Raw genomic sequence first — 16,059 nt, 5'->3', positions numbered from 1 at the left:
TTTATATTTGTTTGTTTTCAATGCTAGGACTTTTTGTGTGAAACAGAATTTGCATACTACAAGTCACTTTTAATTTACTTTTGATTTAATCTTTTTGTTTTTAAAGAAATTCTGCCCAGGTTGGCCTTGAACCCCAAGGATCAAATCACAAGCTATGTAGAAGAAAGCAAAAACTACTTTTGGAAACTGAGATACTGTTTCTAAAGAACTATTAACATACTGTCAATAAAATTTTATGTCTGGTATTTTATTGTTTTTCAAGACAGGGTTTGTGAGTGTAGCCGACTGTCCTGGAACTCTGTAGATCAGGCTGGCCTCAAACTCACAGAGATCCATATTCCTCTGTCTCCTGAGTGTTGGAATATCCAAACTTTTATTTATTGTCTGTGTATAAGAGTTCTGCCTGCATGTACACTTGCACACCAGAAGAGGGCATCAGATCCCATTACAGATGACTGTGAGCCACCATGTGGTCACTGGGAATTGAACCCAGGACCTCTGGAAGAGCAGTCAGTGCTCTTAACCACTAGACCATCTCTCCAGCCCTGGAATGTCCAGTCTTAAACTGATTAAATATATAGTTTTCACATACTTTTTGATCAGCCTGATAAAGATGCAAATAATACAAGTCAAATGCTACTCTATCCTCCAGTTTTATCCAGTTAATTCTTAATTATATCGAGAGAAATAATTAATCTTCCTTCTATTTTCTCCACCTCCTGTACATAACCGCAGCAAAGAAGTTGACTATCCTGAGGTAACAGATATTTATTTTATACTGACTGTGTGTGTGTGTGTGTGTGTGTGTGTGCCACAGTACGTGAGTGGATGTTAGAAGACAACTTATAGCAGTTGTGCTACAAGTTTGACAGTTGTGGGTTCCAGGGATCAGACTGGCCCATAACAGGTGCTTTAGTTAAGCATACCCAACCTAGCAGTGCTCATGATCACCTGTGTTTGACCTAATGTGAATAAAATGAGCAACAGATGAAACATGCGACTAATGACCAGAGCTTATTACCTAAGGTCTTCTCTTTGTTCCTGTTGCACTCTGAATCTTGCTGGCCATCAGGCGGACCTGTTCGAGCTTCTCGTCCAGGAATTTCTTCTCTTGTCTCCTGTGTACAGAATACTGAGCTCACCAAATTTCTGTTCTTTGTTAGAAAGTCACTGCCTTCATCCCCTTCCAGTGAAAGCTTCTTAGTTGTGCCACCAAAAGTGGAGTCTTGATGTTGAAGAATATCATTTGCTTGCGAGTTACATACCATGTCTGCTTTTACTCCTAACCCACAAATTGTAGCTTCTTCCATTGTACCAATTTCAAACTAGAGGAAAGGGGAGAAAGACGGAAAGAGTGAAATTGACTGGAATCAATATTTATAACCAATGGCATGACATAGCTTAACAGTTTTTTTTTTTTTTTTTTACTTAGTGGTTTGTGTGTTCAATATAAACAAGGCAGTTTGAGTTTCACTGAGACATGATCTAAACTGTTAAACATAAGGCTTTTAAAGTAAAACAGCTGGAGTATAACTTGGAGGTAGCAGTGCTTTAGAGCCCTTGGGTCTGATCCAGACCATTGCCATGATAACGTCAAAACAAAGCCTAACTATATGCTCCCAAAGGAGGCAAAAATGCCAGTTAGGAATAAATCTAAACATATTTCCCTATAAAAATTCAAGATTTAAAATAATTACTATCTTTTAAATAGTAAACTGTCCTGAGTTGATAAATGTTAACTATCCTGTTGTTATCATAAGGATGATAGGTCAGTGCAGCTAGCTATCTATCTCCCAAAGTATCTAGTGCAGGGACAATATATGAGGGACAAATGACAGCATCCAGTAGTAGGACACTGTATTTTCCAGCCCGTTGACCTCCATGTTAGTCCAGGCTATAAGTGTCACTTTAGCAACAAGATTTTTATTCCTAGAAGAACATGGTCTTTGTCCTTTATCTCTTCTCCATTCTGGTTAAATACAGTGGTCACCAAGGTGCTATAAGATGGCAGGGTCAGAGGACAAAAGCAGCCTGGCCCAAATTCCATGTATACACAGGAAAGGCACTCGACCTGCAAAGAAAACACATACTGGAACATTAGGTGGGTGAATAATCAACTTCTATCAAGTTATACCATAGGAATTGAGACTGGTTGTTAAACAGTTCTATCACTAATATGGAAGACTTCCATACAAAAACAAAAACAAACTGTAAAAGCATTTACTCTGGCTTTCTTCTCCCTTCAATTATAGTTTTTTTTTTTTTAACCTTATTCTCTTTTGTCATATCTTTGTTCAAGGCAGGGTCAATGCTCTATGTATAGCTCAAGTTGGCCTAAAACTTAACTACCTACCTGTCTGGGCCTGCTAGATTTTGAGATTATAAGTGAGCACCATCACAAGTGCCTAACCCTATTTGTCTTCTCTGTGTCCTAATTGTTAATATTATTTGGTTACATGACATGTCACAATTGTAAACTCTTCATTCCTTTAGGTTAAAAAAGGGATTTCTAGCTGGATGGTGGTGGCACACACCTTTAACCCAAGCACTAGGAAAGCAGAGGCAGGCAGATCTGAGTTGAAGCCAACCTAATCTACATAGTGAGTTCCAGGACAGCCAGGGTTAGAGAAAAACCCTGTCTCAAACCCCACCCCATTCCCCCCAAAACAAAGGTTTCTTCCTTCTGAATACAACTGAGGTACAAAGTATCTAATATAGTTAGTTCTTATTATAATTAGAGAACAGCTACTTTGAAAATGAATGGATTAGGGGTGTAGCTCTGTGGAAGGGATGATACCTAACATATGCAAGGCCCTGGGTTCAAGCACTAGCACTGAAAAGGGAAAAAAACACAATACGTTTTAAAGATTATAGTTGCTCACCCTGGTGGTTCACATCTATAATCCTAGCACTATATATAGCAGATCTCAGGGGGATGTTGAAGAGAGGAAAAAACATGGTCAAACTATATTATATATAAAAATTGTTTTCAATTCAGAAAAAGTTAAAATAAATACAACGTTAAAACTGGAAGACTGAAGCAAATTCGAGTCCAGACAAGTCTAAGACAGAATTAGTGGGAATCAGATGCTTAGAAAACTAAGGTAGGGGAGTCTGAGGGCAGCCTGAGCAAAGACAAGAACAATTAAAAGTCTTTCATTACACTAAATTTTTATGTGCATTTATACCTGTGTGTGTGTGTGTGTGTGTGTTGTGTGTCTGTATAAACATGCCATAATCCATGTGACAAGTTATTTAGAGGACAACTTATAGGAGTTGGTTCTCTCCTTCCACCATGTGGGTCCCAGGGATTGAACTTGGGTTTTCAGGCTGGATGGCAACTGCCTTAACCTCCTGAGCCGCCTATTATTTCCAGTTTACAATACACCAGAGCTGGAGAGGTGGCTCAGCAGTTAGGAGTGTATACTTCTGCTCTAAAGGATCCACGTTTGCCTGCCTATTACCTTCAGAGGGATTCATCACCTCTAGCCTAGCAGTGCCCTTACATGTATATACCCCCACACACACTTAAAATAAAATAAAAGGTATTTCGAACTGTAGCATATCCAAACTGAAGATCTAAAAATAATTTAAGGATCAGTGTAGAAGGGAATGAAGACATCAAGGCCACTACTACTTATCTTGTATGATCTAAGGTTCACATAAATCAATTACTGTGCTTTTAGGAGGTTGTTTTCCTCTTTTTAAGATAGGGTCATGTCTAACCCAAGCTGGCCTAGCATGGACTGCATCTCCAAAAAGACCTTGAATCCTAGTCTTCCAGATACCATGTCCCAAGTGTTAGAATTACAGGCTACCGACACCTCTCTGGAGAACAAATTGGCACTGCAATTCTTTGGCAATATGGATAGCTTCTAACCCACTTAATTCCACTCCTAGGATTTCATCCAAGTGTGTACATAGGTGCACTGAAAGCCCAAAATGTGTTTAAAGCAGTCCTACTTGGAACAGGTATAAAACTGAATCAACTCAACAGAGGAATCATCAAGTGCAATATGTTCAGAGCACTGAGCCATGAAAAAGAACACAATGCAAACACAGCAGCAAGGCTTTCATAGACTTAACAGGAGGAAGGCTTCAAAGAATACTTACTGAAGACAGCGATTTATGCATAAAAAGCTAGGTGAGTAGATGGTACTAGAAATGAGCCATTGGATGGACTTCTTACTTAGATTGTTGGTAATATTTCTTGATATAGATGAGATAGCACCAATTTTTCACTTCTTAAAAATTAAGTCCAAGCGTTCATAATTTGTGTACTTTTCTGAACTTGAAAGTCTGTTAACCATGTCAGATAGTTCACAACTGCCTACTATTCCACCTACATGGGATCTGTTACCCTCCTCTGGTTTCTGTAGGTATGCGCTCTCTCCCTCCCTCCCTCCCTCTCCCTCTCCCCCTCTCTCTCCCCACACAACACACACACACACACACACACACACACACACACACACACACACACACACACACACACACACAGTTACAAATTACACAATATCTTCTTTTTTTTTTTTTTGAGTCAGGGTCTAATTATGTAGCCTGGCTGTCTAGAACTCACTACATAGATCAGGCTGACCTTGAACTCAAAGATCTACCTGCCTCTACCACCTAAGTGCTAGGATTAAAGGCATGTGTAACCGTGACCAGGTTACTTAAAGAGTTGTAAGGACAAAACAAACCTTTTTCCCTAAGGAAATTAAAAATTAGTTCCCGGTCTGGAGAAATGGCTCAGAGGTTAAGAGCATTGACTGATCTTCCAGAGGTCCTGAGTTCAATTCCCAGCAGCCACATGGTAGCTCACAACATCTATAATGAGGTCTAGTGCCCCCTTCTGGTGTGTAGACATACATGCAGGCAGAACATTGTATACATAATAAATAATCTTAAAAAAAATAAACAGTTCCCATGAAAACCAGCTATAATGCTGAAGGAAGCAAGTACCTGAGTGTAAGAAGCAAGTGGTATGCACCTTGGCTAAGATGTAGCACTAGATCCAGGTTCTATGGTCGTTTGACTAGGTATGGCCTCCCATATACACTTGTGTTTGAATGTGTGGCCATAGAGAGTGGCACTATTAGGAAGTATAGCCTGGTCGGAGTAGGTGTGACCTTGTTGAAGAATATGTATCAATGCTGTATAGCACACCATCTCCCGCTGCCTTCAAATGAAGATGTAGAGCTCTCAGCTACTCCAGCACTATGCCTGCATGCACACTGCCATGCTTCCCACCATGACAACAAGAACCTCTGAAACTTTAGGCCAGCCTCAATTAAATAAATGCTGTCCTTCATAAGAGTTGCCTTGGTCATGTTGTCTCTTCACAACAATGAAACCCTAAGACAATGGAACTTCAGGAATTCTGGCCCAAAAATAGGAAGCCACTCCACTCCACTGCAGGAGAGCCAAATATGTATGGAGAAGTAGCTTATATGTTAGCGATTATTGAAGGAGACGTGGAATGAACAGTGGAACTGAGCTGGCAGAGTCCTACTGACAAGTTGGAAGAGATTATTAGACCAGATGGTTGTGAGCTGCCATGTGGGTACTAGGAACCAACCTAGGTCCTCTGCAACTCGGCTCTGCTATGAGATGTCTTGCCTTCCCATTACTGTATTCCTCCCTCTTACTTAACTCCCATTACTATACTCATCCCTTTGATCCTGACTCTACCTAAGGCTAGCTCCAAAGCTGGCCCTGAGACAGGCTTGCTCTGAGAAGTCCTTTTCTTTTTGCCATGTCCTCATTCTCCACCCAGCAACTCCAACTGAGTAGAGGCTTGAGCACCTTTGGGAACAGCACTTAGGAAAATATGAGCACAATTCAAAGTGTCTTTATAAGCATGCAGTGGTGTTGTTATTCTTTTTTAATCTGTAGCAGGTAGCTGGGATGGACTTTTGTCACTTTGAGAAACACTGAGCCCAGTGTGGTAGCACAAATGTATAATCCCAGTATTAGGAAAATGGAAGTAGAAGGAATCAGGATTTTAAGGCCATCCTGAACTACAAGAGACATCTCCTTAAAGACCAAAAACAAACAAATAGCAGCAGAAGCAACAATAACACCACCACCACAAATCCCTTGGACTTTTTAGCTATCAGTCTTTTATCTTCCCCACTAACCCCAGCCTGGGTGACCAGTTAGTTCTCTTTCCTATACTTTCTATATATTTGTCTTTTCTGGACATTTTCTCTAAGTGGAGTCCAAGACTGCAGCCCTGACTTCTTTCATTTAACATGAATGTATTCCACGCTGCAGCACCTATCAGTACTTCACCTGTGCAGGAACAAACCACATTTTATTTATCCATTTATCAATTAATGGGCACTCATATAATTTCTAATTTGCTATAAAAACTAATGTATATTTTTGTGGTCATGCATTTACATCTCTGGAGTATAACCAGAAAGGCTGCTAGATCCATAACCACTCCACTTAACCACTGAGGAACCAATGAACTGTTTCCCCAAGCCCATGTGTAAGGGTTCTAATTGCTCCACACCCTCCATTTATTATGTCTTTTTGACTGTGCCCATCAAGAGTGCTATGAATGTAACCAACTGTGATTTGGATTTGCATTCTCCTAGGACTGAGAATGTTTTGCATCTACTACTTATTAAGTATTTGTATACCTTCTTTGGAAAAAAGTTTATTTGGATCCTTTGCCCATTTTGTAATCTAGTCATCTTTTACTTTATTATACTTTATATAAAAATATAGGACTTACCAGATACATAATTGCCAAATATTTTTACCCATTTCTGATTTTTTCATAGTCCAAATTTGGACAAAAGTATTGCTAAAGGAGATTAAATTAAAAGTTATGAATGTTCTGTGGGCCAGCGAGATGGCTCAGCAAGTAAAGGGACTCAATCACAAGCCTGGTGACACACGTTCAATTTCCAGGTCCTGCATGAAGGGACTGAGTCCTGAACATTGTCCTCTGACCTCCACACATGTTCCATGCCCACACAGAGAAACAAATAAATATATCTAATTATTAAAAAGCTACGTTGTGAAAAAAAAAAAAAAACTAAGTTGTTCCTGTCAGTCGTAGTGGTACACATCTATAATACAAACACTCAGAAGGCAGAGGCAGGTCCCCTAAGAAGTCTAGACCAGCTTGGTCTACAAAGTAAGGTGGACAGAGTGAGTTCCAGGACAGCTAGGACTATAAATAAACTGTTTCAGAAAACCAGAAAAGAAAAAAAAAACCTAAAAACTAACTTAATACATAAATAAAGTTACAATTTGAAGACTGGGGAGATGGCTTGGTGGGTAAAGTCCTTGCTGAAAGCATGAGGTCCTGAGCTAGGAATCCAGCAGCCATGTAAAAGAGCCAGACATGGACACACACCAGCAATCTCAGAGCTGTGAGTAGAGAAGAATCATTGGGGTTTAACTCCAGGTTAAGACAGAGATCCATCTCAGAGGAATAAGTTAGAAGATGATAGAACATCCCACATCCTGACTTACACACACACACACACACACACACACCCCTAAAAAAATACAGAATAGAGCTGCCCACAGCTTGCCTGTAATTTCAGCACTGGAGAGGCAGAGATAGAAGGATCCCAGGACTTTGAATGATTGAGGAAGGTATCCAACATCGGCCCCTTGTCTCAGTACATGTGTGCACATATACATGTACACATATATACCCACATACAGCTATTTTTTTTCAGAATAACATATACTCTTACCATATATAGAAAAGGCAATCTGAAAGATTTAGCTGGAGAGATTGCTCAGTGGTTAAGAGCACTAACTACTCTTTCCGAGGTCCTAAGTTCAATTCCCCAGCAACCACCTGGTGGCTCACAATCATCTGTAACAGGATCTGATGCACTACACCTTTAAAAAATTTAGCTGGGTGTGGTGTCACATGCCTAAAATCCCAGCACTCAGGAGGCAAAGGCAAGTGGATCTCTGTGGATTCAAGGCCAGCCTGGTCTACAAAGTCCAGGACAGTCAGGGATACATGAGACCTATCTCAAGAAATAAAAAGCCTCAAGAACAGCCAAACAGACCCAACAAGGATAGCTGAGAAGGCAAAAAGTGCTTGTTGCATAAGCCTCACAATAGGAGTTTAATGTCATAAAAGTATAAGAGAGTCAATTTCACAAAATTGTCTTCTGACCTCTACATGCACATGGCACATCTACATACATACACAAATACAATAATAAAGAAAAAATTTAAATGCTAAAAACAATCACCTAACTCAAAATGACCAGTGGCACTCAGCAGAAAGATGTCATACAGTGCACTATCATGTCTCATTTCACTTCTAATTCCATGCTATCATTCCCAATGCACTTAATACTTTCAATCTTTTTTTCAGCTGAGACAGGGTTTTCTTTGTGTCTTGAAACTTACTCTGTAGACCAGGCTGGTCTCAAACTCAGATCCACCTACCACAGGCTTAAAGATACACACTACCACTACCCGGTCATTTTTTCAATCTTTGTAGCTACTACCTCTGAATTCCTGTCACATATCAAAGATGTGCCACTATTATTGTTTTATCTTTAAACAAGGCAGGGTTACCTCTCCCTTGTCTCCTAGTAACTAATTTTGATGCAGTAGTAGTTGTTTTGTGGAGTTTTTTTTTAAATCTACTTGCTAATGAAAGACTTGCTGGTTTTGAATAAGCCTAGTTCCAAGGTTGAAATCAACAAATGTTACTGATCCAGCAAGTGCATTTTCTACTTACCAATGTTCTTCAACTTCTACACTGGACCATTAAATAGAAAACAAATCTTTATGCCAACATGTGAATGATTTTCTAGTTCTTCCTATTTTTCAAGAGTATTCTGTATCATTTAGTCAATGAATTTTCTTACTCCAGAGGCTGGGATTGTAGCTAAATTTGTAGACGTCCTGGGTTAGGTTCCTGGGACAGTTTTTTCTTTCACACGGTCTTTTCTATGAACAATAGCTGCAGCAGCTAACATAGTGAATACTACAACCCAGGACCATAGTAAGCACCTCCTATTATTAACTAACCTCATCTACACAAGGTCATGAGGAAAGTTTTATCATTTTCTTGCACAGATAAACAAACTATGGCCTGGCAAAGTGTATGACCAAAGGTCATTGGATATTACAGGTCAAAGATTTGAACCTTAGCAATTTAACTTTCTCAGTCCATGCTGGTAACCTCAACAACTGACTGCTTTATAATTATCCTCTTTCTACTTCTATACAAACATCTTTGTACTGTGTCCTAGCTGTCTTACCACAGTCTACTTAGTAGTAAGGAGAAACTAAACATGGTGGCACATAGCTGTAATCTCAGCACTTAGAAGACATACAAAGAGAACTTGACTCAAACAACAAAAATTTTAAAAAATGGAAAAGAGATGATCTGAAAATAATACTTAAAAGACAAATGATGGGCATGGTACAGCTTGGAGTTAGAACAGCCAGTTTACCATGTGCAAGGCCCTGGGTTCAAATCCTAATGTCAATATTAAAATAAAAATCACAAGGGGCTGGAGAGATGACTGAGTGGTTAAGAGTACTGACTGCTCTTCTAGAGGTCCTGAGTTCAAATGCCAGCAACCACATGGTAGCTCACTACTATCTAACTCCACTTCTAGGGACTCCAATACACTCTACATGCATACCTGGTTTCCACAGAAACCAAACAAATATTTTAAAGTGTATAATTCAACTAAGTGTCTCCTTTGGTGGGGCGGGATCTTATTACGTGGCCCTCCCTGGCCTTGAGCTTACAGAGATCAATGTGTCTTCCTAAATACTGGGATTACAGGGGTCCACCACCACACCCAGCATCAATGCTTCCTTAAACAGTTCCAGGTTTTTCTGTGTTAGAACAGAAGAATGAAATGAAATGACAAAGCTTTTACTTTTAACACCTCAAATGATCAAATGATAACTATCACGTACTAGTATATATTAGATTTTGGTGTATATAGCTCTATAATTTTTATGCCAATTTTTTGTTTGTCAGTTTTGTCTTTTGAGACAAGGTTACACTATATATATCAGGTGGCCTTAAAGTTGTTATAATTCTCTTTGCCTCAGGTTTCAAAGTGTTGGGATTATAATAATGTACCATGACACCCAGATTATACCTATATCCAAAAGACAACACATTAGGAACTAGGGAGATGGTTTGGTCAGTAAAATATATCTTCTACATGAATAGGAGATCCCTAGCATCCACATACAACAGGAACAGTGATGGACACTGGAGGTTAGGGGTTGGGGGATAGAAAAAAAGCAAACCTCTAAGACCTCACTGGCCAGATGGCTTAATTGAATTGATGAGCTCCAGATCAGAGAGAGACCTGTCTCAAAAATTAAGGTTCAGGTCAGGCATAATAGCAAATACCTTTAATTGCAGGACTTGGGGGTTTGAGGCCAGCCTGGTCTACATAGTGAGTTCTAGGACAGTCAGGGCTATATAAAGAGAAAGAGAGAGAGAGAGAGAGAGAGAGAGAGAGAGAGAGAGGGAGGGAGGGAGGGAGGGAGGGAGGGAGGGAGGGAGGGAGGGAGGGAGGGAGGGAGGGAGGGAGGGAAGGGAGAGATAGAATTTGAAGAATAATCACAGATATTACTTGATGTCAACTTCTGGACACAAAATAAATTTTAAAAAATTATTCATGTCTCAAAATATAAAATGACAGGTGATATATGATTATCTGAGAGTTCCTAATTATATTGCACAATGTTCAAGTATAAACCACACAAACATTAAAAATGGTGTCACTTTAAATTGGTAAAGAAAATAAATGATTTAGGACATATCCTAAACCACATTGGGAGGGAGTAGGAGGAAGGGAGAGAAACAAAGTGGTGTTCACATACCTGCAGGTAAAGCAAAACTGAACCATGAAAAGTGAAAACCACAAAAAACCCTGGGGAGGAGGGGTGTACAGTCAAGTCGCTAAGTGGTAACTGAACAACCCAAAAGCTGCAGAAAGCCCTAGTTTTCCACAGTTTGTGAATAGGTACATCATAACTAAAGAACTAAAAATGCCCAATATAGAAAAACATTTCAACCTTGCTCATAATAAAAGAAATATGAATAAAAATATCAATCAGGCTGGAGAGATGGCTCAATGGTTAGGAGCTCTTGTTCTTGCAGACGACCTGGGTGAAGTTCCCAGCACCCACATGACAGCTCACAGCTGCCTGTAATTCCAGAACCTATGTCTTCTACTGGCCTCCAATTGTTCCTACAAGCAGAAGGAACACAAACTCACAAAGGTGTATGTGCACACATTATACATAAAAACAATAAACATATTTTTTAAATGTGAGTGAGTGGGCCTGCAAGATCTATCAGTGGACAAAAGAACTTTATGTATAAGCCTAACAACCTAAGTTCAATCTTTTGAATCCATGAAAGAGACAGCCAACTCCAAGAAATTCTCCTGATTCCCACACATGTACCACACTTATACATGCATGAAGAGTAATACATTGATTTTTAAATTTAAATCCTAATTAAAGTAAGGTATTGACTTTTACCTACCAATATTTGTTTGTCTGTTGAGACAGGTTTTTTTCTATGTAGTCCTGGCTATCCTGAAACTCACTCTATAGACTAGGATTGCCTCAAACTCAAAGGTCTGTCTGCCTCTGGGATTAAAGGTATGCTATAACTACACCCAACTAATACCTACCAAACTTTTAAGACTAAAAACAAACCAAACCAAACAAACCAACCAACCAACCAAACAAACAAAAAAACAAATCCCAATGTACCCAAATAGGCCAATCAGTAAATTTCAAAATATCTAAATTAATATTTCTGAGGTTTGAAGAAGTAAACAATCTCTATCAACATCTGAATACATAGTCTGCTGTAACTTAGCAATTCGGCTTGATTTACTATCCAGATATTCTCACTTGAATACAAAAGGTTATTCACTGAACCACTACTTTGTACCATGCAAAATCTGGAAACAATCTAAAAACTAGCTAAGTAAATAATGGCAATGCATACACAGCAAAAAGGACATCACAATTCTAAATAAGACTTGAGGGCCAGTAAGATAGCTCTGTGATAGGCACTGTTGCCAAGCCTAACAGTTCGATATCTCTGGATCACACATGGTAGAAGAAAACCAATTCTTGTAAGTTGTCCTATGACCTCTATAGGCAATGGTGGCACACACCTTTTAGCCCAGCACTTGAGAGGCAGAAGCAGGCAGATCTCTAGGAAATTCAGGATAGCCAAGGCTACACAGAGGAACCCTGTCATGAAAAACCACCACCACCACCACCACCAACAACAACAAAGTCTTTGAAATAAGAATACATTTGTCAAACAAATTAGATTCCATGCTAGCTCTCAAAGGTTAATCAAATATGAAAATAAATAAAGCAAACATCCAGTACAGAATAAATACATCAGCGTAAATTAAAGGCATTAAAAACAAAGAGTCAGGCATTGTGTAGCATACCTTTAATTCCAGCACTAGGGGGCAGAGGCAGCAGGTGATTGAAATTCTAAGAAACTTGTTGCCATAAGCTATACCTAATAACATTTATCATATTAGAAGTTATGCCAGAAAAATTAAAATTAAAGCTAATTTTTAAAAGAAAACGGATTTTGAGCCAAATACCACAAAACTGTAATAGCTTAAATTATTTATAATCTCAATTACCATAGTTTGGCAATCTGGGTGTGGCTTGACTGGGTCCTTGACGGGGTCCCATAGGTTGAAATTATCTGAAGCTTTGACTGGGAAGAAATAATTTCCTAGCTTACTCTTATGGTTGTTGCCAGGGTTCAATTCCATATGGGCTGTTGGATTGAAGCCTCAGTTCCTCATGAGCAGTTGGCCCAAGACCTTCCTTGGTTGCTTGCCATATAGGTCTTTCCATCAGCCTCTTAAATACATGATGGCCAGCTTCTTTAGCATGAGCCAAAGATCGTGGACATGAGAGAGAGGCAGTCTTGTAAGCTAGAAGTTACACTCCTTCAGTTTCCCACTCGGCCCTCACTTGACAAGAGTCCTGCAGTGTTATAAAGGTTAGTCTCAATTTGCGAAATTGCTGAGCTCAAATGTTCTTCCTTTAAAATAAAAAGCAGCTGCTTTTCCAAAAAGAGAAAAAAAAAAACCCTCTTTTCTGTTCTTTTTCTTGTCATTTTATTACTTTTTAAAATTTTTTAACCTTTATTATCCTCAAGAAATGTGCTAAGAGAACACAAGTGCCAAGCATGGCAACATTTGAAATCTCAGCAGCTAAAGATGAATATAGGAGAACCAGGAGTTCAAGGTTATCTTCTGCTATACCTAGGCTCCATAAGACTATCTCAAAATAAACAATGGGGAGGACCCCAAGATACATGGAATACAGACACTGGCTGTTGAGCCACATGATAGCTCATAAACATTAACTCCAGTTCTAGGGGGCTGATGCTCTCTTCTGTCCCATACATGCACGAGTGCACACATACATAAAGGCAAAACACTAACACAGATAAACAGATGAATGAATAAAGCTGGGTATAGTGGTGTAAGCTTTGATCCCAACACTTGAGGAGCAAAGGCTCTCTAAGTTAGAGGCCAGATTACATAGTGAGCCCTTGTTTGAACCACCTCCAAGACAATAAATTACTTTAAATATATATATAATATTTAAATAAAGAATATTTACAAAAAGCATTATTTGTGAGATGATCCAGGAGATATAGGCACTTTTATCAAAGCCCAGCCATCTGAGTTTGATCCCTGGAATCTAGTAAAAATGGAGAGAACAAACTCTACAAGCTGTCTTAAAACATCAAGCTTGTGTCATAGCAAAACTGCTTGTACACATACACACAACATACACATACAATAAGATTTTTTAGCATATATTCTCACTTTTAACAAGGCCCACACTTCTGTTTGTTTATTTTGAGATAAACAAACATTGTTTATTTTGAGATAGTCTTATGGAGCCTAGGTATAGCCCTTGTTTGAACCACCTCCAAGACAATAAATTACTTTAAATATATATATAATATTTAAATAAAGAATATTTACAAAAAGCATTATTTGTGAGATGATCCAGGAGATATAGGCACTTTTATCAAAGCCCAGCCATCTGAGTTTGATCCCTGGAATCTAGTAAAAATGGAGAGAACAAACTCTACAAGCTGTCTTAAAACATCAAGCTTGTGTCATAGCAAAACTGCTTGTACACATGCACACAACATACACATACAATAAGATTTTTTAGCATATATTCTCACTTTTAACAAGGCCCACACTTCTGTTCAAACAATCCTTAGAGAAAGATGCTTGCTAATGGAAGGTGGTCATTCAACCCTTATAATCCCAGGCCTTGGGAAGCTGAAGCAGGACCACCACAAGATTAAGGCCAATCAAGGCTACATATGTCCTCAGATTTCAGACAGCATATGCTAGTATGGAAACTGATAGAGATGTTCGCATGGTATGGGACAGAAAAAGGTGTTTCTAAACTATGGCTCTATCTTTCTCTTCTTTCTCCTTTGACTTTCCTATGAATAAAGATAAATAAAAATGTAGAAGTGTGACAAATCGTTATTATTCATAAAAGGGATAATAAAGGTCACACTGGAGATACTTTGGAAATACAACATAGAAACCAACACTCAAAACAATAAATTCTGGGCTGGAGAGATGGCTCAGCGATTAAGAGCACTGACTGCTCTTCCAGAGGTCCTGAGTTCAATTCCCAGAAACCACATCCTGGCTCACAACCATCTGTAATGAGATCAGATGCCCTCTTCTGGTGTGTCTGAAGACAGAGACAGTGTACTTATATATATTAAATAAATATATATTTAAAAAAACAATAAATTCTAATAAAGTATTTTGACAACATAGGATACACTGATCATTTTATGTACCTTTTTTCACAGCTAATAAAATTTAATTAGTTGCAAGTGGGAAGAGAACTTTAACTAGGAATAATTTTAAAAAATGGTCGAAGTATGAGCAGCAGAGTCTCACTATGAAGCTCTGACTGTCTATAGACCAAGGTGGCCTCCAATTCAAGAGATCTACCTGCCTCTGCCATCACACCCAGATCATTTGTGAATAGATGTTAAGTTTTGTGGGATAAAAATTAATACAGCCATTGTAGAAATCAGTTTGAAGATTATTTGTATATGTTTATTGCTGTTTATTCACTATAGCAAAGATTTGGAATCAACTTAGCTGTTAGTCAAGAGATGAATGGATAATGAAATTTTGGTTATATCTTTAAAAATGGAATGCTACCCAGCTCTAAAGAAAAATTAAGAAATTTACAGGAGCCAGGTGTGGTGGTAATTCAGCTTCAGGGAATTCAATGCCCGCTTCTGGCCTCCACAACCACCTATACTCACTTAGCCCTATACATATACATAATTAAAAATAATTTTAGATGAAACATCAGCAATAGTTAAAATAATGTAACTAGACCACTTTACTTATTACTATCTATGCCAGAAAAGTGGAAGTTCATCAACTTGACAAATAGAAAAAAAATGAACAAAAATGATTTCTTCCTGAAGTATACCCTTACCCAGCCCTGACTGCTTTACTACAGAGATTCTGGAAAGGGAAGAAAATTCAGAGCCTGGAAGACGAATTACAAAATTAATAGCACCCATGAGAGCAAGAGAATCTTATCTACTATGTTATCCCTTCCAAAGTATATAAAATTTTATATACCCCACACTTTGCCAAATGTCACGTCAACTCATTCCTCACAATAATGCTAATATGGTTCAGAGAGCAGCAACCCCACTTTCCCAACAATCCAATTGAGGTTTGTACCCTGAGAAATGTGCCGAAGGTTACCAAGCTATTAAGTGGCAGAGAGCCAAGAGTCTTGACTCTAAAACCCATACTATTTACCCACTGCTATACTACTTATTACCATAGTATAGATGAAAGGGCATTGGGTTCCAGACTTAGCTTCATCCCTTGGGCAAATCTCCTGCCCTTACCTAGCAGTGTGTCATCAGAAAATGAGGGCAATGTCAGCTGCCCAACCTTCTCTACAGCATCTGAGTGATGCTAAAAGAATTAATGC

General features: G+C 38.8%; 1 protein-coding gene across 2 annotated transcripts in view; it reads right to left on the bottom strand.

Annotated features, from left to right (window-relative positions):
* The window catches only part of TXLNG (taxilin gamma), a gene marked incomplete at its 5' end in the record, with an annotated part of 42,364 nt that overhangs the window by 22,287 nt on the left and 4,018 nt on the right, over window positions 1-16,059 (bottom strand). Inside the window, 2 exons of one of the 2 annotated variants that reach the window (XM_080910038.1) lie at window positions 1,022-1,118; window positions 1,266-1,325. In XM_080910038.1, coding sequence (XP_080766164.1) covers window positions 1,022-1,118; window positions 1,266-1,325 — 157 coding nt within the window. Of the gene's footprint in view, window positions 1-1,021; window positions 1,326-16,059 lie in introns of both variants that reach the window. The other variant, XM_080910039.1, reaches the window with a different exon arrangement.

This window comes from Micromys minutus (assembly GCF_963924665.1).
Source record: "Micromys minutus genome assembly, chromosome: X".
Classification (NCBI taxonomy): Eukaryota; Metazoa; Chordata; class Mammalia; order Rodentia; family Muridae; genus Micromys; species Micromys minutus.
This window is presented reverse-complemented; position numbering and strand designations above follow the sequence as displayed.